We start from the raw sequence: 27,915 nt of genomic DNA, 5'->3' as shown, positions 1-27,915 counted from the left end.
TTGAGGGTGACCAGTGGGCAGCCCAGAATGCTACAGCATTCCTGCCCATCCGTGCCCCACCAGCAGACAGCTTGATCTTTGTGACACGAAGATCTCCTCCCTGTACTCTCCATGCCGCCATCTTGAAGCTGGCTGAGAGGCCCTGACCGTTACCGCATAACCATCTTTCCAATGGCATCACTTCCTACACGGACTGCTGGATCCACATCGAATGTATTTCTGTTCGCCGAACAAGCCTTACCTCTGGCCTCGCACCTGCACTGACGTGTGCCTGGAAGCACTGTGTCCTCAGCCCCTTGCAGTGGTCTCCCATCCGCTCCCATGGCCTCTTTTCACTTGCCACTCTCTTACAGTGCCTTCTTGTAGGGCATTTCTAGTGGGCTGTTCGCGCCGGTCTCCCTTGTCAGAAGTGTCTCCGAAGGACGGGCGCACTCATGTCCTCTGGAATGGACACTGCTGGGCAGGTGCCCGTGTGCCTGCTGGTGGGCAGAACAGAGCATGTGCAAGAGAATGGAGTAGGCAGGGCCCGGATACCGGCCATTTCTCATGCTGTTCCAGGTGGGTTGTGATTGCTCTGTGCGCGTGGCTTTGTCCCAAGGGGAAAAGGAAAAAGGGATTGGAGATGGGGGCAGAGCCCTGATTGCCCGTGAGGCGGGGGGCAGGCAGGGCAGGGGAACCGCTGCTGACGACCGAAATACGCGCAGGTGACCTTGGGCTGGGGACTCCGTGTCCTGAGTCACGAACTTTCCAGGCACCGCGAAGAGACCTGCTGCTCTCCTGAGCCAAGAAACAGGCAGGGCCCCCGGGCTCATGAGGTCTGGGCTCCGACTGCTTCGGCGAGCTCGGTGTGCGGCTCCACGGGAGGCCCAGGTGAACGGGTCACCCACACAGGGAGCTGATGGGTGCAGGGCTCAGGCGAGACAGTGCTGGACGACGGAGACAACCCGTGGGTCTTGGTGTCCTCCGGAGGAGGGAGTGTTCGTTGAGAAGGAAGGGCCTTTCAGGTAACCTCGGGAGCAGGAGAGCCCAGGGCCAAGCCTGCGAAGCTTGGAAGCTTCGGAGACGAGAGACCTGAGGTTTTGGCAGAGGGGAGCGTGGAGGAGAGTTGGGTTTTCAGAAGGTGGGGTGGTGGTGGCCTGGAGAATGAGCTAGAAGGGAGGGACAAGCATTAGGCGGGCGAGTCATTGATAAGCAGGTCCTTGGTGACCAGGGCTGCTTAGGCTGACCGGTGGCGGATGACGAGTGAGGTGAAAGGTCCCCAGGAACTCTGGGAGGATTGGTGCTTAGCCCGGGGCCAGGCATTGAGTAGCTATTTTTTGAAAGAATGGGGAGATTCTGCAAAGAAAAGAGCTACCGAGGACGTGGCGACTGAATCTCTGCCGGGTGAAGCGGCGTGAGACACCTGAGAATCTCAAGGCGATTGGGGGGCCCAGGATGAAGGTCTGCTGGAGCAGCCTTGCTGATCACGTGCGAATGTGTGAGCACATGGACCCTGGCACTTGGCTCCATTTAGGGGCTCAGGAGTCCTGCAAGCCATCTGCAGGCCTCCCTGGGGTGGTTCGGGTCAAAGAGCCGTGCCCTCTGAAGGGGTCTATCCTCTTAGCCATCACTCTGTCTGTCCAGAAGTCATGCGCCTGTCTCCTCCCTGTGTGGATGTCCCGTTCACCTGGAAAGTTCGTGACTCAAGGACACGGAGTCCCCAGCCCGAGGTCACCTGTGCGTATTTCGGTCGTCAGCAGCGGTTCTCTGGCTCCACTCTCCACGCCTCATGTGCCCCTGACCCTGCCTGCTCCCCGCTTTACAGACAGTCAGGGCGCTGACCAGGGTCCTCTGGGACCAGAGACAATCCCTGTCTCACGTGGCCAATGGGCGATTTTGAGCACGTACCGGCGTTCTCTGTGCTTCCCGATCTCACGGATCTTCACAATGTCCCCTGAGTTCTGTGGCATTTCCGTTTGGGGGTTGAGGAATCTGAGGTGCGCACACTGCCCAGCATGGGGCTGGGAGGAGGTAGACCTCGCTGGCTGCCCCAGAAGCCTTGTTCTCAAGCTCTGCTGGGCCGCCCCCCATATAAGAAAGAAGTCGGGTTGAGGGGCTTCTGATACTTGAGGAAACGTACTTCTACCATAGATTTGTGGGGGCCAAAGGGCAGCATCAATGTCACAGTGTAGGGTTGAGAGGGACCGTGAGCATCTCGAAGCTTCGCGTTTGCAAGCCTGCCCTGGGACACATTTGATGGCAGTTGAGTGGCCCCCATCCGCTTGCATGTTGGTTCGTTTTTTAAGATCGGTGTCCTCTCCCGCTCCCTCCTGCCCGCCCTCGGTTACGTGTGACTCAGTCTTGATCTGTGCCCGGGTGCCCATTCTAGGTAACTCATACAAGTGACTCACACCGTGGCAATACTTTTGTTACGGACTGACTGCCCTCATCATGATGCTTCAATTTTGTTCGGTCCCATTGTTTGATGTCTGTGTGTGTGTGTGTGTGTGTGTGTGTGTGTGTGTCTCCGTGCCAGCAGTGGATTGTCTTGGGCAAGACCTGCCCTGCCTCGCCCCACCCAGACCTGGGTTTAAATGACCTCCCTCCTTCTCCTCAACCTCTCAACTCCAGCCTCAGCCCGAGCCTCACTCTCCTTCCACCATGCTTCTTCCCCAGATTGACAAGTATCTCTATACTATGCGGCTCTCCGATGAAACTCTGCTGGACATCATGGCTCGCTTCCGGAAGGAGATGAAGAACGGCCTCTCCCGGGATTTTAACCCAACAGCCACGATCAAGATGCTGCCAACCTTTGTCAGGTCCATTCCCGACGGTTCAGGTGAGTCTTGTCTTTCACTCAGGGCCAGCTCTTCTGCGAGACCGGCCTTCTAATTTGTGCTAATTGTTCATTCATTTATTTTAAATTCATGTTCTCATCCACTCACTCGTTCATTCACCATTCCATCCATCTGATCTCGCCTCGATCCATCTGAGGTCTGTCATGTACCTACCATGGGCAGGCACCGGGGAGGCCGGGGCAACGACCCAGTGACTCGTGATGCTGGAGAAAGCTTGGTGTGGTTGGGTTTTGTGGCTGCTCTGACGTGTCCAGAAGATGAATGCTCCAGGACTAGCCACAGGCTCGTTTTAAGAAGATCTCTCCATTGGGGCACTTGGGCCTCCCCAGAAAGGTAGCAATCCTCGTGCCCAGGTGCGTTTCTGATTCAGAGGTGAGATTTACGTCCTTGTTTGAACAAAGGACAGCCACGCTGAATCCAGGTAGCCCTAAAGCAGAGAATTGGAGCGGGGAGGTGGAATGGGCAAAGGCGTTATCCTCTGGGTTGCTGCCCTGAGGCCCTGGCCCTGCTCCCCAAGTGTAGCATCAGCTGAGTACTTGGCAGAGTGGAGACCAGGAGGGCACAGCCTGGCCTGCCCCAGGGAGCCCGCTCTGCCTGACTGCCCTGCACATATCCCTCTGTGAGCTGTTCTTGCCCAGTTTGTCATGGTCAGGAACCTCACTCAGAGCTGTGTTCTGAAGTCTGTCTACATCGCCTAGGACACAGGGAGAGGGGCCAGGAGGCAGTGAGCACCCACTACCATGATTCCCCAGCCCTGGTGGCTCTTGTTTCGAGCAGTGATTGGGAGCATCTTGTATGCAGCCTGGAAAACGAATTTCTGTTGCAGCTGGTGGTCACATAGATAGGCTGGTCAAGTGCCTTGTTGGCCGGGGTTGGAAAGGCCTGCTCTGCCCACAGCCTGTTTTTAGGAGCCATCAGAGCCCGGGCTGATATCCTGGAACTGACAGCAGACAGGCCCTGTTTATTCTATCACCAGTGGCCCCAGGTGGGGCTTGCTTTGTGCACACACCTAGACAGTTGTCTCCTTAGACTTCTTCCTCCTTTTGTCTTCCTCAAGGCCTTGGGTACCAGCGGGTTAGCTTTTTGATAAGGGCCAGAGAGATCAGACTGGGCCGCACTATGCTGGGGAGGCCCTAAAGCTCTTGCCCGGGAGCGGGAAGCTGACACCTACTGCTTCTCCCGCCCTGGAAGGAGCTGAGTCCAGGAGTGTGTGGGCCTTCCCAGGATCACTGGAGTTCCATGGGAGATGTATCTGTGTCCTGCTACGAGCTGGGAAAGGAGCCTTGAAAGGCGCTGTGGGGCTAGGCATTGGACTGTTGACTCTAGGTTGGCAGTTCAAATCCACCTATGAATCAGAATCGTCGATGCCCAGGGCTTGGTTTTTTGTTTTTCTAGCTGAGAGAGGAGGAAGAGGAGAGGGTGTGGGTGTGGGCAGCCCCCAGGAGGGTACTTGCTCTGGCCTTGTTTGGGGGAGTACAGAAAATACCTGATCCTGTGGGGCCCCTGAGCCTGTGTGTCTGGTCGAGGGCAGACTCATCGGAGGGGGAGTTGCCTTCCATTCCTCCTGGTCCTGCTTAAACCAGCCCACCCCCCAGGACGGCATGTCTGTAGGAGACCTCCCGTCACGAACCATTTGGACTAAGTGTCTCCAAGTGTAATCCAGCCGCTTGCTGTAACCTCCTCCTCGCCACCCACCGGCTGTGCCTTCAGACAGACTTCATTGTGGCTGGGGAAATACATCACTCTCCAGCCCCCACTTAGCGCTTCATAGCAGACACCAGGACGTTGGAGGTGCAGGGTAACGACCACAGCAGTGTAACTCCGCTTCACCGCCTTTCCCAGCATCTGCTACCCCAGTCCCCCTGCTTTCAGACACGTATTCTTTTTCTTTGAGTCTCTCTGAAGTCAGTACAACGTGGTACAAGAATTGCATCTTAACGTTTTTGACCGGCAGCATTCGACTTTTCTTCCCGTGTCTTCTGTGAAGGAATGATATGCCTCAGCGTCCGCGGGCGTAAGCACTGCTGATAGGTGTGAGAGGACCCCCCCCCCAGGGTTGGCAAACACTGTGCTAGGGTGTGCACGGCTAGGGGTGGTGCCCGTGCTCCTTGGAGCTCCTCCCTCCCCTCTCCAGTGCAGCGGGGCCGGGTGGCTGGGACCTCTCCGGAGCAGACAAGATGGGGAAAGCCCTGAACCTCTCGGACCCACTGCCCATGCACAGGGGCCCGGCTCTGCCTGCCTGCTGCTTCTATCTCATGGCCCTTCTCATACGGCTGCCCTCATAATGCATGCGTGGGTTCGGTTCATGTGGCTGGGACCCACGCTGACCCTGGGGCAGTCCTTGCAGACACTCACAGATATTCATAGTGATGCCAACACCCCCAAACCTCCCCTCAGCCCCCCCAGTCCTGTGGGAGGTGCCATCACACCAGCTTGCGGTGGGGGGAAGCTGCCCCCCTGTATTGGCCAAGACTCTGTAGGAGTCATTAGAACGCAGGTCTCCTTAATAGTAAGTCCAGGGTGCTGTTCCCTCTTTGAAATGTTAATCACTGCTTGAGCGGCAGTAATTAATCAGCCACAGAATTAGTGTAATCCCAAACCACGGAAGGGCAAGTGGGAGGCCCACGTGGTGGAGAATCACCCAGGCGAGCTCAGTAGGGAGCAACTTCCAAGGCCAAGGAGACACAACCCTTCCCTTCTCTCTGCACCTGGCCCCTGGCAGGCTGGGTGCAGAGGCCTGAGATGAAGCTGTTGCCCTCTCTACTGATTTCGCACGCACACCACCACCCCCCGAAATGCACCGGCTCATTTTTATTATTCAGTTGTTTTCCCTTTGTCCTTTTTTTTTTAATAGGCAGTGGTTTGTCTTTATTGCTCCTACATCATCTGTTCATGTGGGGGTTTGGTTTCTTCTTTATCCTGAAATGCTTTAGCTGCTGCAATAGTTTTTAAAATAGAGAGAGTCTGAATAATAAATAAGAAGGAAACCTTTTAACACTGGACTAAATAAAAGTCCCTCTTCGGAGCTGCCCGGGTCTCCGGGGGACAGTGGTCCCTCTCTGTCCAGCTCCTCTGAGCAGCTCCAATTCACTTCTCATTCACAAAACTCCCATTTTCTCATCTTCTGACTTATCACTCGGGATGTTGTAAATACCAATCCATCCACACAGTTTGAAGGTAAACAGAGGTGGCTGTGGTGTGTGCTTCTAAAGAAAGGGCAAGCCCCCCAAAATAACATGCTAGGAACTTGAATGTGGGACCATCCTCTTGTTTCGGGCAAAGTAGGACAGTTTGCACCTGCAGTGTGGTCAGTTATTTCAGAGCCCTGGATCTGCATTGTACTGCTGTCCAGCCAAATCGGTGTCAGCTCACTGCCACCTGAGAGGGCCACCAGGGAGCACTGAGTGGGGGGTTCCGGGGAGGTCACCTCCACGGAAGCACACAGCCACACCGTTTCTCCACGAAGCCACTCGCCCGCAGGGCTTCTGTTAGCACCGAGCACGTGGCCTGGGGCCACCAGGCTCCTCTTTCCAGCCACAGGAAGGACTTTTTCTCTCTTTCTTTCTTTGTGTCTGTTCCTCATCTGGACAGGAGGTTGGATGAGCCTGCAAGCTCTCTGGCGGAGTGGAGTTCTAGAATGAACCCAGTGGGATGTGCAGCAGCAGGGGGGCTCTTGAAGGAGGCGAGGACGTCCTGCAGGGGGCAGGGAATGCGCGCCTCGGTGCCTCGCTGTGCCCGGGTGCCTCCTTAACTCAGTGAGCCCGGGCGGGGTGAGCACTGCTCTCCACCCCAGCCCAGCCCTCAAGAGCAATGAGTGTGCCCGTGTTTGTTCTCCATGATTTGCTGGTGATAATGGCTGTCATTAGGATGTGGACAGATGCCAGGGGCCCTTCACCTGTTCTGTTTAATGAACCTTCTCTCAAAGAGCCGTCCTTCTCCTGGGTTCGGCGGAAATGGGAAATAAGCAGGAGGCACCGTAGCCGGACCGAAGTTTGGGACCCACGATCTCAAGGGGGGGATGGAGGGCAGCCCAGGGCTGTGGGAAGAGACTGACCTTGAAGGGAAAAGCACCAACAGACATCAAAATCCAGGGCTTTGGATTAATCTCTGGCTCTCCTGCTTAACTAGCTAGCTGTTTGGCCTCTGAGATGTCACTTGGTTTTCCTGAGCCCCCGTAATAGGTCATGGTAGTTCGGAGACTTGGGGGCTTCCTAGCCATAGTGGAACGAAACCAACGTAGTGCAAGGACAGAAGGGAAATTTAGGTTGACATCCCTGGGAAGCCCAGTCTTAGGTTGACCTCAGAATCCGGGGCCTCGCCTGTTTCCCCATCCGTCAGTCCGCTGCACATTCCTGGGTGCCTCCTCCTTTGGCGGGGACAGCCCAGCCCCAGCCATCCCCACTGGCAATCCCAGGGGCAAATTACGACTTGTCCATGATAACACAGCACCTTCAGTGTGACTGGCGACGTACGGCGGCCTCATGCCTCTCAGAGCTGAGCTGCACATAGGGCTTTCAGTGGCAGGAACCTGTTGGAAATAGATCACCAGGCCTTTCTTCCAATGCACGTGGGCGGATTGGAGCTTCCCGCCTTCCAGTTCCTAGTCCAGTGTTTAATCATGCCACGCTAACTCAGGGCTTCCTTCTCCCCCGTGTTGTTCGGTTTCTCGAGATGGATGGTGACTCGTGGAGGCCCTTGTGGCAGCGTCGCCCTGCGCCATGGGGTTTTCCGGGCTCCGCGGAGCCTGGTGACGGAGTGGGTCTTGAGTTGGGCCGTTCACTGCAAGGTGAGTGGTTTCAAACCACCAGCTTCTCTGAGGGAGAAAGTGAGACGTTCTAGCCCAGCAGTTCTCAACCGGTGGGTCACCACCTCTTTGGGGGTCAAACGACCCTTTCAGAGGGTCGCCTGATTCATAACAGTAGCAAAATGACAATGATGAGGTAGCAACGAAAATAATGTTATGGTTGGGGGATCACCGCACATGAACTGTCGGAAAGGGTCGCTGCCTGAGGAAGGTTGAGCACCGCGGCTCTCATCCCTGGAAAACCCACGGGGCGGTTCTGCTCCATGCAGTGGGGTCGCTGTGAGTTGGGACCGACTTGGTGGCAGTGAGTGTGTTATAAAGCTCGATCTCTGAGAGCACAGCACCCCGTCTTTCTCCTGAGGAGCCTTTAGGTAGGTCTGAACTGCCAGCCAGTTAACCAGCCTCTGGGTTGACAGCCCAACGCTTGGCCACTCTTCCACGAAGAGCCTTCCACGAAGGCTCCTTAGAACCAGGGAAGTTTGTGTCGAGGAAATAGTTGGCTCACCTGGACCGTGTGCCAGTCTTGAACAGTCACAATGACTAAGTTGGATGGTTCTGGGCGTGGCCATCCACACATCTCTTCCCCCTAAACCAGGCAAGAGGGTCGCCCCCACCCTCTTGGATGAAAAACAGGGCAACGATCTAGAGCAGCAGTTCTCAACTGTGGGTCGTTCGATTCATAACAGGGGTTGCCGGATTCCTAGCAAAATGGCAGTTATGAAGTAGCAGCAACAATAATGTTATGGTGGGGGGGGGGGTCACCACAACATGAGGAACGATATTAAAGGGTCGCAGCGTCAGGAAGGTGGAGAACCTCTGATCCAGAGAGATGCCGCATGTCACAAAAAAGCGTGCCAGGATTCCCGTTTCCCTTGCCTGGAGCTGCTTCCTGGTAGAGAGCACTGCAGTGCGCAGGGGCTGAACGTGTGGGGGCGAACCAAAGGCTTGGCGGTTCAGACCTACCCAGCTTGTCCACACCTTACTGAGCTGGCAGCAAGCATCGATTGGTCACCTGCTGTGTGCAGGGCTTGGTGCTTGGGGGAAGGAGATAAACTGAAACCGAACCCACTGCCACTGAGATGATCCTGATTCAGAGCGAGCCTGCAGAACCGAGTGTACCGCCCTGGGCACTCCTGAGACTTACCTCTTCACGGGAGTGGAAAGCCTCGGCTTTCTCCTGAGGAGCCGCTGGGGGTTCTGAGCTACACTGATGCCTTTTAGCCCATTAACAGATGAGCCTATAACTCAGGGGTCCTCAAACATTTTAAACAGGGGGCCAATTCCTCAGACCCGTTGGAGGGCGGACTATAGTTTAAAAAAAAACTATGAAAAAAAAAATCCTGTGCACACTGCACATATCTTATTTTGAAGTAAAAAAACAAACAGGTCAAAAACACCTGGCGGGCCGGATGAATGTCTTCGGCGGGCCGCATGTGGCCCGCGGGCGCCATGGTTGAGGACGCCTGCTACAATTAAATAAACCCTAGTGCCCAGGAAGCATGTGCTCTTTAGAAGAAGCAACTGTGTGAGATGGAAAGGGCAGCCTTTGCTGGAAGCCGGGGAGGAAATGGGCAGAGTGCTGGCACCTTACAGTGTTTGCAGCCAGTGTCACTGAGCAATGCATGTGTGGATTTTTATTGGAAACCCATTTCCTATGTAAACTTTCACTTTAAACCAGACTCACCCACGGCCATCCTGTTGACCCACTCATAATGACCCCATGGGCAGGGTAGAGCTGCGAGTTTCTGAGACTGGAACTCTTTATGGGAGTAGAAAGCCTCATCTTTCTCCTGAGGAGCGGCTGATGGTTTAGAACTGCTGACCTTGCCGTTACCAGCCCAACGCATAACCACTATGCCACCAAAACCTCAAAACCAAACTCACTGCAATCATGTCAGTGTTGACTCATTGCCACCCCCTTTGGGTCTCCGAGACCAGAACTGTTCACAGGAGTAGAAAGACAAGTCTCCCTTGCAGGGCTGCTGGTGGTTTTGAACAGCTGACCATGAAGATAGTAGCCCACCTGTAACCACTGCACCCTGTGGACTCCTTACTACGCCATCAGGGCGCCTAAACTTTCACCTGAATGAAACACAGTAAGATGTTAAAGAAGGAGAGTTATCAAGCAAATGCTGGGCTACATGGTTTGGTGTCGTGTGTGTGGCGCCCAGTCATGCTGCTCTCTGGTGGTCTTGGTGTGCCGGGTCTCCGCAGCTCTGTCTGTTGCTTGAGACCACCCCAGTTTGGGGATCTAATGACAATAGCCAGTTTATTCTCCTGTGACCACCAGGGCCTTTGCTGATGAAAGCATCCCCCAGGGAATTAGCAAAGCTCTGGAATGCCCATTGGGGTGTCAGAGCTGGTGTGGACCTCAACTTGCAGGGCTGTCTCGGAGTGAAATGCCGCTGGCCCTAGTTTGATGATGCGGATTTTTTTGTGTGTGATTGACTACAATGTACTTGATCCATTGCTTTCATGCCCCTGGAGTTGGGTGTGAGACGGGGGTTACTGAAAGCAATGGCTGTTTTAGGGTCCCAGGCTTGGCGTAGTTTCCTCAGGCTGGCTTTCCCGGTAAGGGGAGTGCTGAGAGAAGATCTGTGGGCTCCCACCTGAAAGAGCAGTGCAGAGGGGATGCAGGGAGGGCCTGGACCCTGCAGAGAAGGGGGTCCATCCAGTGTGTGTCATAACCTGTGAATCTGATTCAGGATACCTGCTGTCTCCCTAAACAGAAAAGGGAGATTTCATTGCCTTGGATCTTGGTGGGTCTTCCTTTCGAATTCTCCGGGTGCAAGTGAATCATGACCAGCATCAGAATGTACGTATGGAGTCCGAGGTTTACGACACCCCTGAGAACATCATTCACGGCAGTGGAAGCCAGGTGGGTCCCCGTTCCCTGGGCCTCAGGGCCTCAGCCCCAGCTGGCCAGGCGGCTGAAACCTGAGCCCCTGCTGGAGGCTTTTTGGGGCTGCGGAGGGACTGCTGGGTGGCAGGATGCGGCAGCTGGGTGGGGGTGGGCTTACTCCAGAAGAGACTCGCATTGTCTGGGGAGTGGGAGTGTGCAGCTCTGCAAGTGAGCCGCTGGACCTTTGCAGAGTCAGGACTGTGAGGAGGGAGACCCGGCAGCCCTCATCCCACTGGGATCCTGGGCTTGTCCCCCCCCACCAGCAGAAGTTTGCCCCAAACCCCGCATGAACGCATCCCTTCCTCCAAGCCCAGCCCTCCTGAGGTGGCGCTGTTGCCATGTTGAGTAAGAGGAATTATCATTTACGACTCCAGGGCACGCCCGAGGGCTCGCAGCTACCTGCCGTAATGACATTGCACAAATCCTTGGCCCCCGGAACGACGTCTGGAAGGCAGGATTTTGCTTGGAAAATCACTGTCCCCCTTCTCCCCCTCCTTACGTTCAGTACCCAAAGCTACCCCCTCCAGGTTTTCCCAAAGTCATGCTGAGGAAGGCCCCTTCACCCAGCTCCCACCTATCTGGGTACCACCACCGATGGGTCCCCAGCCCCTCCCCATCAGGTCTCTCTCATCCCCCCTCCCCAAGTCCCAAAGCCCATCTTTCTTGCCGCTCTTCTGGCTCCTCCGGTTTGCAGCTTTTTTCTGGAGCTGTGGCTGCCATCCAAGCTCCCTATTCAGACCTTGCCAAATATTTGCTTTCAGGAGGGTGTGTTCAGCACACGGTTCGTGACTAATTCTCCAGAGAGCCCATTTGTTCGGGGGCAGACTTTGCGAGGCGGCCCGGGAGCCTTCTCCTGACTCATATGGGTCGGACCTGGAACCTGAGCTGCTCTGTGGGCTTCTTTAACCTGTTCCGGTGGACCAGCTGGGCCGCTGCCCCCAACACTCCTCCCTGCTCCTGGGCCCTTCCAGCTCAGACGTGTGGGAGGCTGCTGCCTTTAGGCTCCAGCTGGTGTCCACTTGGCCACTGTGCTGCTTCTTTCTTCAGAGGCCCAGAAGCCTCGGGTTTGGGCAGCAAGCAAGCACTCTGTTCCCCAGCCTGCCTGCTGCCAACATTCCCTGTTGTGTGACCTTCAGGGGGGTTTTCAATTTGAGGGAAGAAGACACCCCCCTCCCCATACACAAATGCATACACCCCCCTGAGTTCTTGTCCAGCGACATCGTCTCTGTCCCTGCCTTCCCTTCTGCTCATCCCCACGGCCAATTTGTCGCCCGCTGTCTCTGTGTCTCCCACTGCCCATCCCAAGCAGTCTGCGAAGAAAGGATGCTGGTGATCATGACGATACAGTATTAAAAGTATCATGGAATTTTCCCACCAACTTTTGGACACCTTGCACGTATTTGTTAAATGCAGGACCTTTATCTGTAGTGCAATTCTAATCGATTTCAAATGTTTGTTTTGAAACATTAAACTTACCCCATAGCCTTAAGACAGTGCAAAGAGCTGCCTTCCAATCCAGGCCACTCTGCAAGCAGTCTTCCTCCCCGGCTCCCTCCGCACACAGTGGCTGCAAGTCTGGATACAGCTTCAGATTTTAATCATTTCAGAAATGTCAACAGTGTGTGTAAATATCACTTCATTGGGGTGGGGGATTTTGAACAATACATTTTGAAGTTGCTGTTTTAGTCTTTGTCTTCAGTCAGAGGGACTGATTCTGTGAGGGCAGGAGGGCGTTAAGAAAAGTTTTGATAATGAGCATATTAAGAGGACAGGAAAAACTAGTTTTGAGGGTGCACCTTTGAGTCTAGGGTTTGGGTTCCGGGCTGCTGTGCGGATCATGCCGAGGGAGAGGCATCTAGATGGACCCACGGTCAGCCTTCTGGTTGGTAGCCCTTGGATTGGGCCTTCTACAGAAGTGACACTTCCGTCCGAATGGAGCTCTTTGGGGCAGTGGTCTTTGGTGAGGAGCCAGAGCTGGTCCTGGGCCATGTGAACATGTGATCGTGCCATCTGAAACATGTGAACATGCTTCTTCAGCTCAGGTTTCTCCCAGGCCCTCCCTGTGGGAGTCCTCCTTCACCGACCCTCCCTGCGAGGGCTGCCAGGGGAGCCTGGAGCTTACAAGTCCCTGATGTGGTGGTGCGGATGGACTTGGCAATGGCTTTGAGTTAATCTAGAATGTAGGGTGCAGCAAGCTTAGCAGGGAAGCCGGCCGTGTGTGTCCTCAGCTCCAGCCCAAGTAATCATGATTCAAGGCAGAGGTGCCAAGATCAAGGCTGGTCGCGTTTCTTCACCCTGGCAGGAAAGGCAGACCTTAGAGCTGGGGCCGGGGCTTCTGAGGACAAATGCAGCTGGGGGGGGAATCATGACTCCTGGCCCCTCGAAAGGATTCCCTGCAAGGAACGTGGCCTAGTCTGGAATCACAGGCTGGGGCTAACTTCCTGTGGCTGTGTGCTCGGGCCTGCCTTCCTTGGGCCTCCAAGAAGCTCACTTACAGTGACAGGAATATATATATATATATATATATATATATATATATATATATATATATATATATATATATATATATATATAGTGATCCAGGGATGTGTATATAGATATAGTTAGATAGATGTAGATGGATGGATGGATAGATAGATAGATAGATAGATAGATAGATAGATAGATAGATAGAGATAGGGGTCCAGGTGAAAAGTGCAGTGTCATGCCTACTACATGAGAAAGACAGACGTTAGCTACCCGGAGGCACATAGAATTAAAATAGGATGGAATGCTTCCACCACCTCATCAACACTTCAGTTACATTCATAGAGATTGACAGCCAAGGGTGAGAAGGCCGTGCGTTCTACTGACGCCGCCTCTGGTTGGAGCACACGGGATGCTATGTTCATTCTGGGATGCGTTTTAGGAACGAGAAGAGATGTCAGAGAGGTGGACACATCACCTTTGAAGCAGTGAGTCTCCCGTCTTTGGCGGTTTGCATTCAGAGCTTAGGGACTAGGAGTTCAAGGGTGCTCTGGTAGATTCTCTGTCCAACCAAAGGTAATGTGTGGTGGAGCAGGGAAGCTTCCGTTGCAGCCCCATCTGCAAATTGACGACAGCAGAGCCCTGTGCTTCATGCCCCCCGCCCCTTGGAGCGCGAGGCAGCAGGCACCCAGGGGCCCACAGCGCAGCCTCCCCTTGGTGTGCGGAGGAAAACTGGCGAAAGGAATCGTGGTGTTTGAAGTTAGTGGCTCTTGGTGGTGGTGGCCGAAGTGACTGCGGAGGACAGAGGGGGTTACCTGAGACTGTGGCTGTGGACCTGGGTGCTCGCAGCAACAGGTGTGTGGAGAGAGAGAGAGCGCTCTGCCCCGCAGCATATGTGCACCTTGTCGGGGTCTCAGTCGAATACTCCTCACGAATAAGGAGCAGGGAAGGTGACCATGGTCTGAAGGTGGTTGACTCCCCAGTGTTACCTAGAGAACTTCTGGCCTTGCCGGGGCCCGGACAATCCCCACCCGCTCCCCTCTTCCCATATGGGATGTGCATCCCGGCCTGTGTGTGACAGAGGCTGGAGCTGGCTCTGCCTCATTTTTTTAATTTTCTGACTGCTCAGATAACATGTTAGAGACCAGAGAGTCCGGCTGTGTCTGAAGCTTTTGACATGCTTCCTGTCTGCGGTTCTCTGTGACCACTCATGTACACCATGGCTTTTCACAGGGCACGGCTGGTTCTGTGAGTTCGGGCCCCGGGGGCCCAGCTCCAGCTGTCCTGGAATTGGTCTCCACTCTCGGCGCCTCCAGTGTCTTAGGGTTAAGACCGTGTTCTACAGGGTTTGCGGTGGCTGATATTTTGGAAGTAGGTCGCCATCAGACCTTCCCAAGCTACCTGCAGGCTTGTGGGGCTAGCAGCTGAGCGTGTTAACCGTTGCTACCCCCCAGGAACTCTGCAGCCTGGGTCAGCCGATGCGACCCCTGCCATGGACGTGGGACAGGGTGGGCTACATTTTTTCCTGGAAAGTTAAGCCCCCTTCCTCTACTACTCTCTCACGCCTCCTTTAGCTCTTCGACCATGTCGCCGAGTGCTTGGGAGACTTCATGGAGAAAAAGAAAATCAAAGATAAGAAATTACCTGTGGGATTCACATTTTCCTTCCCCTGCCGACAATCCAAAATTGATGAGGTAAGAAAACCCCGGAGTCACCAGGCCCCCCGGACGGCCCAGAGTGGGGAAGTAAGGAAGCCCCTTTCTCGATGAATTTTCCCTTTCCCCTCTTGAAGGTCTTGGTCTTGTGTCTTACGTTTTCTGAGGAACATTTGCAGAAATTGATGCCAGGGGCTGTTTGTATTGTTCCATCCATCGAGCTGTTTCTGGAAATTTGGAGAAGGCTCCCATTGGTGGCCACGGGTAGAAAGAACCAGGTCCAAACCTGGTGACGGAGAGCGGTCCGGAAGTCCTTGGAATTGCACAGGGTGGGATGGGGTTGACCTGTAGGCACCTGGTCAGTAATTCTTATCTCGGCCTCAGGGCCGGGAGCCCCTCTTAACCATGCGGGGGGCTTGGGGGAGTGGTACAGGAGCCCAGCCCTGGATTCCTTTGCTGCCTTCCTGGTGACCTGTCGCACAGAGCTTCTTGTTGGTCATTTGTTCATTCATTTATCTGATCAAGGACAGGAGGAGACCTAGATAGGGACAGGATTGCACCTGGGACACTGCCAGTAAGAATACCTGACAAGTAGACTCAGCCCATTCCAATTCTACATGGACAGACAGGCAAGAAAAGGAGGAAGAAAAAATGTGTGTGTGTGTGTGTGTGTGTGTGCGTGTGTGCACATATATATCTATTATATATGAGAGTAACTCTTGTGTGTGAGAGAATAAATTCTGTTTACTAACGTTATCTCCTTGTAGAACTCCTGTTACCGTAGCACTAAATGCAGAAGACACTGCCTGCTAGTTTCTTTTTTATAGTTTTACTGCATAATCCACATGCCATACAATTCAATCATTCAGTCACGTCGAGGACTGTACAGTCGTTGCCACCATCAATTCCACACCATCCCCCCCCCCCTCACCCATGATCAAATCGCCTTTAAAAATGAGTTGTGTAATCACATTCCCTCCCAGTGCTCCCGCCCGCTCTGAGAATAACCGGAGCAAACTCACACTACTGATGGTTAGCTTTCCTGTGTGCCCACCCTGTGCCAGGCACCGTCCTAACGTGTACTTCACAACCAAGCACCCCTGGGCTAAGTGTGTGGGATCCCCATGCTCTGCAAAGGGAACTGGGGCTCAGAGGGGTTAGTAGCTTTGCCAAAGGTCCCCTTTGCGCAGCCTAGTGATGTTAGGGCGGGGCCCCTGCACCCCTTTATCAGTACCTGCTCCCAAGACTGACCCCTAGCGTCTGCATACTTGCAGAATCCCATGGAGTTAGAGCAGGGGGAGTCCTGAGAGCTCAGCAGGCCACACCCTTCATGTCATGGATGGGGAAACTGAGGCCTCTTCAAGGCCACATGGCTTGTTGAAGGGAGATCTGGGATCCCAGGGAGGCCCCGCCGGCCCCGCCGGTGGCCGACATCACCATCCAGCTTGCTGGACTGTCCCTGAGGTGTTGCTGTCTCATTCAGACGCCCACTTCCAAGGTCACCTTGGGGACACATTCCCCAGCAGGCCTTGTAAGGGGAGAGTTGAGTGTCCCCTGGCTGGTCCCTGAGTGCGCCGATGTGGTTGCCCGCCCAGTGGGCACAGTCTTTCAGGGGGCGGCATTGCAGATGTGTTTGGGGGAATGGAAGCAGCACCCTCCCTGCAGGGCCGAGCCAGTGTGTCCAGGGGAGGAGCCAGGGAGGGGCCCTGAGCACGTGTGGGAGGCTTCCTCAGCTGCAGTGCCCCCTGCGGGAAGCCAAGGGATTACCCCCCCTGGGCCTGTGCCCACTCCTCCAGACCGCCCAAATCTGGACCAGTTCCTCTTTCTGCGGATGGGCAGAGTGAACTTCAGAGGCATTGAGTGAGCAGCCCCCACATGGGAAATGGACAGAGGATGTGGAAACAGGACCAGATACCTGGTTTCCAATTCGTCACGTTCTTTGTTTGTTTATAAGGGGTGGGAGTGGGTAGTGTATCCAAGGGCTTTGGCCTGGCCTGGCCACAGGCCGCTGCTTGAGAAGCACCGATTCGCATCAAGGCTTGCCCTTGCCAGTGCCCTCCGGCTGCCTAGGCTGTCGCTGTAAACAAGGGCAGCGGATGCTGGCGAGCTGATCCCCAGACCTGGGCCTCCCAGCCCCTCTGCAGTGCGGCTACCTTCCCCGTCCAGAGGAGACGGCACTCCACTATAACAGTAGTTCCTATTAGTAGCTGACTCGGGGGGCGGGGAGGGGCGGGGGCGTGAGGAGATATGTAAAACTAGTTAGTAATACAAAGTGTGTAAGGCAAAAGGTGAAAAACCCTCGCTCCACACCCCTAAGTGAATAACCATTGGCTGCCTGTCTTCTAGATGTTTCTCCATTGACCCACAAGTAGAAATGGCATCATATTGTGTGAGCAGAGTAGAGTCTCAGCTTTACAGAGGGTGGGGGTGGGGGTTAAGTTCCAATGTGGACAAGTGAGGTATGAATCCCGCCCAGTCAACTGTGTCCCTGAAACCTCCAGGACCTGGCTCTCAGAAGCCCCACAGCCAATGGGCATCGTAGCATTTTCTTTCCCTTGCCATTTGGCTGTGGCTTTCTGCCCTCGGGGAGCCGAGAGCTATGGGAAAGGTGATCAGGTGACCGTCTCCAGTGTGCTCTATGGAAAGGATTCTAGCTGGGCATTTGAATTCCAGTCACGTGTGCGTTGCTGAGTGACACTCACGGCCATCCTGCTTGGCCCCTTGCTTTATTGTCACATGAGTCAGCTTTGGAAGGCTGGGTCTCAGCCCTGGCAGGCCCCAGGGAGATGCACCGAGCGGATGGAGTGAGCCCAGAATGGAGTCCACTCTGGGCCTCTCTTTCTTCCCCGTCTTTGAACAACTTCTCCAGGGACCTGGGGGTTCTCGAGGCTTCTCAGGCTCAGGATCAACCATCCTATCTGCCCTCCTTTGCAGGCTATCCTGATCACCTGGACAAAGAAATTCAAAGCAAGCGGAGTGGAGGGAGCGGACGTGGTGGCGCTGCTGAACAAAGCCATCAAAAAGCGAGGGGTAATTTCTCCCGGCCCACCTGCCTCTGCCACGCAGTGGGTGTGGGCTGTGGGGTGCTCTCAGACAGACGAGGCCCTTTCTTGGGGGTAGGGAGGGCAGGGGTCTGTGATCAGAGTGTGCCAGGACCCTGAGGTCGTGACAGCCTGAGCAAAGGAGGGGGAGGGTCCAGAGTCCGGAAGGACAGGGCTGGCTCCACACCGGGGGCTCAGAATTGCCACCCCAGGGAGCTGCCCAAAGGAACAGAACTCCAGCCAAGCGTGTTTACCCCTCCCTCCAGGGGCATGTGGAATTATGCAGGGAACCACGCCAGCAGGGGCTCTAACCCTGCGGTGGTGGGGCAGGGGCAGCAGAGTGGACGTGGTGGTTGGCACGGAGGTATGATGAAGCGGGTTTGCAGAGTCATGTGGCTCTGTGCGTAAAGTTCACCCTGGAAAGAATTGGCACCCTGGTCCAATTCATGTGAGCGCCAGTATTAATGGAATCGGCTCTATCAACAAGAGTAGTGGGGGCCACTGAGACTGGCACTCTCCCACGTGAGGAGAGGGTGACAGCCCGTTTTCCTGTCCCCAGGACTACGATGCCAACATCGTGGCCGTGGTGAACGACACGGTGGGGACCATGATGACCTGTGGGTACGATGACCAGCAGTGTGAAGTGGGCCTCATCATCGGTAACTAACCGCACCCCCGCTCCTCCTCGCCTCAGCGGGTGCCCTGAGAAGGCACTACCTTCCCTTCTGGTCTTGTCTCTAAGGCACTGGCACCAACGCCTGCTACATGGAGGAGCTGAGGCACATCGACCTGGTGGAAGGCGACGAGGGGAGGATGTGCATCAACACGGAGTGGGGGGCCTTTGGGGACAACGGGTCTCTAGAAGACATCCGGACCGAGTTTGACCGAGAGATAGATCGGGGCTCCCTCAATCCTGGAAAGCAGCTGTGAGTGTCTTACTCTCTCCTTCTTGGCCATGTTGGTAACGGGGAGCACCAAACACTAAGCTGTCACCAGGTTGTGCGGGTTGGCTTCACTCCTGTCCATCCTGTGTGTGCAGAGCAGAACTCCTCCTGGGGCATGCAAGGCTCTGACCTCTTGGAAGGAGATCACCAGGCCTTTCTTCCAAGGCACTTCCAGGTGGGCTTGAACTACCAACCTTTCGGTTAGTAGTCAGCCCTTACCTATTTGTTGAACCACGTGTGTTCTGAAGTGCAGACTCGGTTTTCACAACACGTTTGATGAATTTCTGCTTGTATACCTCCATGACATTGATTACTTTCTTGAAGTTGTACGACCGTTTTTGCCCCCTCTCCCCCTGACCAGATTATAAGATCCTTTCAGTGCACTCTAAGTAAAAATCCTCTCTTCGTCCATCCCTCCTTGCTCGCCCATCTTCTCGTGTGCACTGACCTTGTGGGCCCAACAGCCCGCGTCCCTGTGCCGAAGAAACAGACGGGAGTCTGCTAGTCATTTTGAAACCTCTTCGCCAGATGGAGGAGGGGGCTTTCCAGCTGAATTAATAGAGCTGCACCAAGGCGCCAACACGCTGCCGCAGAACCAGGGGTGGTGGCGAATACGTTCGATTTCCCAGGGCGTACAAAGCTGTGGCCAGCTTTGGCCAGCTCATCTCCTTACAGGTGTGCAACTTACTACCCTTCACCACTGTGCTCTTTCTGCCATTATCAACCACCTTACTGCTCCTGGCAACCCCGAATACAGTTTGGTCTCTACATGTGCCTTTTCTTATCTTTTCACATGAGCAAGTGAAGTCTTTTCATAGCGATTTCATTCAACATCATCAGGCTCTTCTGACTCCATCCGCCGGTGCGCTGGCATGTATCAAGACCTCATTTCTTCTACTTCTGGCTGAGCAATACTCCACAGCAGGTGTGCACCCCATTGCGCTGCGGCGCTCCTCTGTTAAGGAGGCTTCAGGTTGTTCACACGTGCGGGTCGTGCTGCAGGGAACACCAGCTTGCGGGTCAGTTCAGCTCTCGGCTTTCATGTCTTTGGGAGGAATAGGCCTGGGAGTGGGACCCCTGGCAGTTCTGGCTTCGTTGTGGAGGAGCTGTCTCCCTGGATTTCACGACGCCTGGACCATTTTACATGCCCGCCCGCCAGCGTTGGAAAGGGGGTTCCAGCTTCTTCTCCAGCTACATCATTTTCCTACGTTTTGAGGTTGGTTTTCTGTTTTGCCCTTCCCAGTCGGAGTGAAATGGTTCGGCTTGTGATTTTGATTTACCTCTCTCTGAGGACGAGTGAGGATGTGGTATCTTGTCACGTGCTTGGTGACCATTTGAATGTTCGCTTTTGGAAAATGTCGTCCATTCAAGTCCTTTGTCCATTCATTTGACGTTGGTAAAGTTTTTAGATAGGTCTAATCATCATTACTTTGAGATTCATATGACAGATACGCAGCTTCTGAAGCCGTTCTTCTAGCCGGTCACTCATCTTTTCTCCTTTCACGGTCAGGAGCACCAGGTCTTCATTTTGAAGGCCCATTTATTTGGTCTTTCTATTGTGACGTGAGTAAAAAATTTCCACAGCAAGTCACTTTCCCATCCAAGAATTCTTCCGACCCCCAGCCTGCGCCCACCCCACTTCCCTCTCTGCGCCCCAATTCCACCCTTCCTCCTTTCCTGCCCGGCCGCCTTCTGAGCTCTGTCTCTGGGCCCGTGCGACCCTGTGGTCTGGGGTGATGCAGGATTCTCTTGTGTCCCTTGCTGCTTGTGCTTTTGTTACCGTAGGAGGGAATTTCTTGATAAAGGTTCAGCCCAACAGCCTTGCCTCTGCCTTTCCGTCGAAGACTGTGTGGCTCTCGTGTGCTCATTTGGGTCTAAACAGAGCCTGAATTTGTCTTTTGCTATATGGTGTGAGGTCTGGACTCTGTCACTTTTGTGCACGTGGACATCTAGTTTTCCCAGTGCCGTTTGTTGAAAGGATTCTCTTTGCCCCTTGAATGGACGTAGCACCCTTCTTGGCCGCCAATTGACCATCGTGGGTGGGTTTGCTCAGTGTCATTCTCCTTCCTTCCTGTCTTGTGCCTCCTGCTCTGGGTTTGCATCTGGGATCTGGAGTCCCATTTCCATGTGATTCCTTTTTTAGCTCCTCCTTCTAAGTGCACGGGGACGCCACCCACAGAGCCGCCGCAGCCGGTCCACAGCCACCCACTCAGTGGTGCTGCGGAATTCTCTGGCCTCCATGCTGAGGCAGTGACCTCACTTGCTTCCAAGTCAGTGCCAAACACATCGTCTGGTGGCTGCTCATGCTCCCTCGTGGACCATCCTGTCTCACAGGATGTGGGTGAGCTCAGGCCCTGTTGCCAAGGGGACTCCTCCTCGCTTGTGTGCAGGCCCATGCTCATTGCTTCCTTTATCGCAATACAACACCCCCCCCTTCTCTTTCCAGCCTACTTCCCAACCCTGTGGGTCACACCCTTCCTGTGCCCACCAGCTGACAGGGAGGCTGAACGCCTCCCAGTGCCTCAGTTTCCCCATCTTTGAAACGGGGCTGATGATAATGCCTGCCCCACCGGGTGTAACGAGATGAGAGATGGTCATACACGTGCAGAATGAGCTTTGAGCAGGGTCAACTTAGAGGAAGGGCTGTAACTACTTACCATTAGCTGGGCAGTACAGCACTTGACCTAGACGAACCTATCTCCTACCTGCCTTGGGAAAAGAACCTATCATTAGCCCCTCCCCCCCCCCCCCGTACAGACAGGAAGCTGGGGCACAGACAGGTGTGTTATCCAATAGGTGGGAGAGCCGAGGTAGAGAGGTCTGGCTCTCCTTCCACCCTGCTAGTCCCGAACCCTGAGATCTGCTTAGAGGCCACTCCCACAGGCGCTGGGGACAGCAACCAGCTGCTCCAAAGGCACTCTCCTGCCAGGGATCCTGGAGGCAGCCTGACTGGGGAGGGCCTGTCTGGTCCTGTCCACAGTGGAAACAATGAGGACAGTGTTCTAATGGGGCCGGAAGTCTACTTGTGGCCCATAGTGAGGGGAAGGTGGAGTGCTGAGATGCCCACAGCTCCTTGGCTGGAACAGGCTGCTTGCTGCATCCAAGAGCCAGTTTTTGGTGTGCCAGCTGGACTCCTGCCAAGGGGACAAGTGGGAACCTGCCTCTCGGATGTGCTCAGCCCAGAGGCCTGAGTCTGGTGCAGACCTGGCCCTGGGTGGGCCTCTGCTAGTCCTTCCCCGGGTAGTCGGACATCACTCTCAGGCTCCTTCTGGCCGCCACCACCCGTGGTGGTCACATAGCCGACAGCCTGGCTTTGCAGCCCACAGCCTTCTCTGTGACTGGTCCAGGCCTGCAGTTGGCCGGAGCCGTGGATGCTGATGCTGATGTTGACTGGCTTAAGCGACTCAGTTCTTCCCACTGGGATTTAGCGGGGAGGGCAGGCGCAAGGACTGGGCTCCCCAAAGCAAATTCTTGGCTTTGTTGAGTGGAGAAGAAGAAAGTGACTGCAGGGGGTTGGCCAGCGATGGCCTTGATGGCCACCCCATAGGGAGAGCAGCCCCACCTGCAGTCCTGTCAGCCTGCCCTGGAGAAGACACGTGACAGTGATATATCCCAACCTCCCTGTTCCCAAGGGGTTGGGATCTCACTGACAGGGTGATGACTAAAAGTTCTGAACAGTGCTCACAAAGAGAGAGGTGGAAGTGCCAGAGGGGATCTCTTCTGCCAGGGGACTTTTTTCTGGTGTCCAACCCCCACCCCCACCTGGATCCCCATCTGGCCCTCACCCCCAGCAGCCTCCCTGCCTGCGCCTGCCCACTGGTGTTCTTCCGTCGACCTCTGCAGGGGCAGGTGTGCCATGTAGATCCCTCACCCTGTCTGCAACAGACTCCCAGCCCCTCTGAGCCCCGTGGGGGGACCACACCTGCGCTTGCTCTTGTCTCGTCATGGGACTGTTCCCCTCGGGGGGTGGGGGGCAGCACCTCCCTCTCCTCCTATGGCCGGTCCCCCAGCACCTGGTGTGGGGAGAGCCCGCAGACCCCGTGTGCTCGTCTCCGGCAGGTTTGAGAAAATGGTCAGCGGCATGTACTTGGGGGAGCTGGTTCGACTGATCCTGGTCAAGATGGCCAAGGAGGGCCTGCTGTTTGAAGGGCGGATCACCCCGGAGCTACTTACCAAAGGGAAGTTCAACACCAGTGACGTGTCAGCCATCGAAAAGTAGGTCCCACGCTCGCAGGCTTCCAGGTGTTTGTGGGGAGAAAACCCAGAAATCCTTGTTCCCTTTTGAGTCTGAGTTTGTTGGGCTCAGCCCTCAAGAGGGTCTAGTGATAAAGGCCATCTCAAAAGACGGATGCAAGCCATCATCCTACAAGGGCAGGTTCCTTTCTTAAAGTGGGAGTTAATACATCGATCATCCCATCGTTCAGTCACATCAGACATATTGCACAATTGCTCCCACATTCCGTTTCCGAACATTCTTTAACTTTCTGGACTCCTTGGCATCGTCTCCCTTTGACGCCCCCCACCTCCACCACTGTACCCCTTCCTCCCCAGAAACCTTTATTCTGCTTGCTGTCCCTGTAGGTTCATCAGTCCTGGGTTTCATTAGCCGAAAAACAGAAAATCACATAGCACAACTTCAAGAGGGAGGCCCCCAGTGACATAACACCTCGGAGATACACCCCAATATGAACAAGCAGAAAAATACAGGAAATGTTGAAAACCAGATCAGGTCCAGCATGCATCAGGGCGGGGGGATCAACGGACAGGTTTTAGCCGATCCAGTCAGGTTTTTAAGAGCGGATTTCTGAAGGCTTCGCTTTAAGCTCAGGACCACGATGGCGCTCGTTCTACTAAAAGTCTTAACAAATGTTAGGGGCGGGGGCAAAGGAAAACCACGTCAACTCTTAAAAGAGGAAATAGACACTCTGCCAGCGGCTTCCTCTTGTGAGCATCCAGCCTTCCTGGGACCCACAGGAGAATGGGGTGTGTGTACGCAGGGGCTTCAAAAAGTGGGTGCAAACAGTGGATTGAGCAGAGAAGGGGATTTCCCCGCGCAGGGTTGGGGAGCCTCTTTGTGTGGTTATGTGAACAGACTCCCACAGAAACAAAATTATAAAGTACCCCAGAATCCGTGAATCTAACAAAAGACATTGAAAGCGTAGGCCCAAGAGGGGGCAGCACCTTCAGCCTCGAGGGCACTGAGCCGCGTGGTGCCCGGTGGTGCCCCTCCCTCCTGCACAGGACCGCTGGCCCGGAGGAGCTTGCTCACGCTCTTCGGTTGGGCCGTCATGGTCCCCACCGTCGGCGCGCACGCTCTGCATGCCCAGTGCCGGCCTCCCCCACGCCGTCGACCTCTCACCCTGCAGGAATAAAGAGGGCCTCCACAACGCCAAAGAAATCCTGACCCGCCTGGGCGTGGAGCCGTCTTCCGACGACTGCGTTGCAGTGCAGCACGTGTGCACCATCGTCTCCTTCCGCTCGGCCAACCTGGTGGCTGCCACCTTGGGCGCCATCTTGAACCGCCTTCGTGATAACAAGGGCACCCCCAGGCTGCGGACGACGGTTGGTGTCGACGGGTCTCTTTACAAGACGCACCCACAGTGAGTCTGCCCCTTGCCGTGGTTGGTACCCTGCTGGGCTAAGGCCTCTCTCTAGATGTCAGACTTTTGCACAAGGCCATCCGTTGTCCTGGGCAGAAAGGTCAGAGGGTGGGTTGGTGGTAACCAGCCCAAATCACCGGTAAGGTGCGGCCAGGAGCCTGAGGAGAGCGCTGTCACTTTCATGCCGGTGACAATTGTTCTTTGCCGCCAGTCTGAATTAAGAAGTACGGGAAGAACGTGGCCCTCGGCTGAGTCTCACAGCCTCTCTCATCCTGTGTCCTTTCAGAGTCTTTCTGGAAGTTGTGTGTCTGCCAGAGGGCTGGGTGCAGGGAGCCTGCAGCATAAATGCTCTTGCAGTTCACTTACCATCAGTGACCCTCGCCCTCTGGGGAGTTAGCTTCAAGGGTACAGGGCAGTGCCCACCTTCTTGGGTTCAGAACTTCCATTCAAATCCTCCAGAGTCTTGGCTCTTAACGTTGCTAAGTGGGCACCTGGTTGGTAGGTTGTGGCAGAGAGCGCCAAAGAGATGTTCAGTGTGAGTAGTCTGTGGATTCTGGGGCAAGAAGGCCCAGGGATTTGCCACATCACATTGAAATAAATAAATAGATAACAAAGATAGCTTCCCTAAGTTCTGATTTCAGAAGTAATGCATGTTCATCAGCTAGTTCGAGCCATGACAAAGAGGCTAGACGTCTTTACCACCCCCGCCCCCACCCTGTGCTGACCATTGCTGACATTTGGGGCTCCTTGGCAAGCAGCCATCCCTGCTTCCAGCAGACCATGACCTTGGAGTGTGTTCTGGGTCCCACCGAGGTCTGTCTGGAGGTCCACTAAAAAATACCCCAACCCTGAGGGAGGGTGGATGAGCCCGAGTCAGAATAAAAGACCAGCGGTTACTGATGGAGCGTGTATTCAGCGCCTGTTAGGAGTCTGAGAGTTATAATTAACATGTTTCGTTCTCACCCCATCACTACCAGCCAGCCCCTGCCTTCCTCATCCACTCCAAGGTTAAGTGACAAGCTCAAGGTCACCTGACTTAGCCAAGGTCTGGCTGGCCGCCAGTCCCTCTGCCACATCATCTACCTGCCACGTGGAGGACCATGCATTCCCTGTGTTTAGCATACTCATGTAGCATGACGAGCCTTGCGTTTAATGTGTGGGTCTGGGTGGTTTCCTGTCTCCCAGTCTACTGCGCCCCCTAGCTCTCCTACGGTCTATGGGTCACAGGGAAAGTTAGTGTGGAAAAGTGTGGAGAGGGGTACCACAGGTTCCGGTCCATGGCTCATCCTCCTCTGCCCCGCCTCCAGGTATTCCCGGCGTTTCCACAAGACCCTGCGGCGCCTGGTGCCCGACTCGGATGTGCGCTTCCTGCTGTCCGAGAGCGGCAGTGGCAAGGGGGCTGCCATGGTGACCGCGGTGGCCTACCGCCTGGCCGAGCAGCACCGGCAGATCGAGGAGACCCTGGTCCGCTTCCGCCTCACCAAGGAGACGCTGATGGTGGTGAAGAAGCGGATGCGGGATGAGATGGAGTTTGGGCTGAAGAAGAAGACGAACGACAAGGCCACAGTCAAAATGCTGCCCTCCTTTGTCCGCAGCACCCCGGACGGGTCTGGTGAGGAGGCCGCCACTGCAATGGGGGCTGCTGGATTCTCGGGAGATGAATTTGCACCTGGGATGTATGATTTGGGGACGAGCTGGAAACGAACTCCAGTCTGTTCCATTCCCTCCCCCACTAACTTGCCCTGGTTGTTAGGAGGCCTGGTGGCTTTGTGATTACGAGCTGGGCTGCCATCCATGAGCTTAGCAGTTCACGACCACCAGCTGCTCCGTGCGAGAAAGGTGGGACTTTCTACTCCTGTAATGAGTTACATCCTCGGAAGCTCACCGGGGCAGGCCTACCCTGTCCTGTAGGGTGGCAGTGAGTCGGCATTGGCTCCATGACAGTGAGCTTGGCTTTACTTTTGCGCTGGTTGGGCCTCCCAGCTCTGCCTGCAACCAGAAGCCAGTACCATGTGCTGTTTATTGTATCTGCTCCAACTCAGGCGACCAAGGTCTTCTCTCGGGGTTTTCAGAAGCAGACCTCCAGGCCTTTCTTCCAAGTGGACTTGAACTTGTACTTCTGGGTGGGCTTGAGCCTCACTGTCAGCCGCTGAGCATGTTAACTGTTTGCACCAAGTGAGAAATTATTCTTAAAAGACAGAAGCAAATCCTGCAGGACAGAGAGGGTTGTAGGCCCTTTTAGAAACACGGTAAACTGATGAGAAGACAGACACCTGACACTTGGACCCAGAGTGAGGAAGGAGTTGAATCCAGCCCCTTCTAGAATCCTGCCAACATGTGCCTGAGGCAGACAGGGGCCTGGAGGTTGGCATGCCAAGGCAGATCAGGGAACAAAATCCAATTTAGGATGCTTGCCTGGCACGTTTCCCCTGGAGCTAAGCACTGTGGGGACTCTGAAAGGCGTCTCCGATGGGTCCTTGGCGTGATGATTGTTGGTGACAGGAGTAGGTCTGATGGGCGAGTTGTGGATGAGTATATTATAAACCTCCCTCAAACTCCATGGCTCCCATTGCTCGATGCTCACGAGTCAGTGCATGGGTCTGTGGACTGTTCTGCTCACCTGGCCCAGCCTTGGCTGACCTCTGCTGGACTTAAACTTCTGTGTCTGCGGTCCCGGAGGTCCCTGGCCATCTGCCTCTCCGCCAGGCATGTTCACATAATGGCAGCAAGGCCCGGGAGGGAGAGTGGAGATGACAAAGCCACTTGGGTGGCTGGCTGAGTGGCCCGGCTCATGTTTGGCACACTGTTGGCCGAGCACATCCTGAGGCCTGCCCAGATGCCTGAGAGGAGAGGGCACGGATGGTGCAGCAGTTAACAGGCCTGGCTGCTAACAGCCAGGTGGGAGGTTTGAGGCCACCTGTGGGCAGGCACTTCAGAAGAAAGGCCTGGTGATCGCCTTCTGGAAAATCAGCCACTGTAGACCCCGTGAAGTGCAGTTGGACCACCCACGTCTGGGGGCTGGGGTCACCGTGAGCTGTAGGCGGTGTCCAGCACCTGGTGAGGTTGTGGGGTGGGGGCAGGTGTCCAGCTGCCAAGCAGCAGGAAGGTCATGGTGATGGCCCTTTTGACAGACAGTCCACACCCTGACATAAATAGCTTCTTATCCCATGAAGGTTCATTGCAAGCCTCTATCCTGCCCTTGGTAAAGGGGCTCACTGGTGGTCAGCAGGCCCGGGCTGCCTGCTGCAGGGAGGAAAGCGGGGCGGTGCTCACCTGGGGGCGCTCGCAGCTTCTCCTCTGAACTTAGTGCCGGGCTTTCCACCTGAGCCTCCTGAGTCTGGGGCTCCCCGGTTGCCAAGGCACCAGCTGTATTGACCTCCACCCTCTTGATTCCAACAGAGAACGGTGACTTCTTGGCCCTTGATCTGGGCGGCACGAATTTCCGTGTCCTGCTGGTGAAGATCCGTAGCGGGAAGCGGAGAACGGTGGAAATGCATAACAAGATCTATGCCATTCCCGTGGAGATCATGCAGGGCACCGGGGAGGAGGTGAGGCAGCCCGGCACCACCGCACGTGCGTGCGTGTGTGCGTATGAAATACTTGCACTACGGGGCCGGGGGAGAGGTGCGCGTCAGTGACCTGAGTGGACCCCCAAAGCCACCATGT

General features: G+C 55.1%; 1 protein-coding gene across 1 annotated transcript in view; it reads left to right on the top strand.

Annotated features, from left to right (window-relative positions):
- Positions 1-27,915, top strand: part of HK1 (hexokinase 1) — a 68,693-nt gene that overhangs the window by 24,120 nt on the left and 16,658 nt on the right. Inside the window, exons 2-11 of the mRNA XM_075534449.1 lie at positions 2,656-2,818; positions 10,371-10,519; positions 14,584-14,703; positions 17,599-17,694; positions 18,265-18,364; positions 18,448-18,631; positions 22,709-22,864; positions 24,016-24,249; positions 25,557-25,861; positions 27,649-27,797. Coding sequence (XP_075390564.1) covers positions 2,656-2,818; positions 10,371-10,519; positions 14,584-14,703; positions 17,599-17,694; positions 18,265-18,364; positions 18,448-18,631; positions 22,709-22,864; positions 24,016-24,249; positions 25,557-25,861; positions 27,649-27,797 — 1,656 coding nt within the window. The remainder of the gene's footprint in view (positions 1-2,655; positions 2,819-10,370; positions 10,520-14,583; positions 14,704-17,598; positions 17,695-18,264; positions 18,365-18,447; positions 18,632-22,708; positions 22,865-24,015; positions 24,250-25,556; positions 25,862-27,648; positions 27,798-27,915) is intronic.

This window comes from Tenrec ecaudatus, chromosome 16 (assembly GCF_050624435.1).
Source record: "Tenrec ecaudatus isolate mTenEca1 chromosome 16, mTenEca1.hap1, whole genome shotgun sequence".
Taxonomy (NCBI): Eukaryota; Metazoa; Chordata; class Mammalia; order Afrosoricida; family Tenrecidae; genus Tenrec; species Tenrec ecaudatus.
This window is presented reverse-complemented; position numbering and strand designations above follow the sequence as displayed.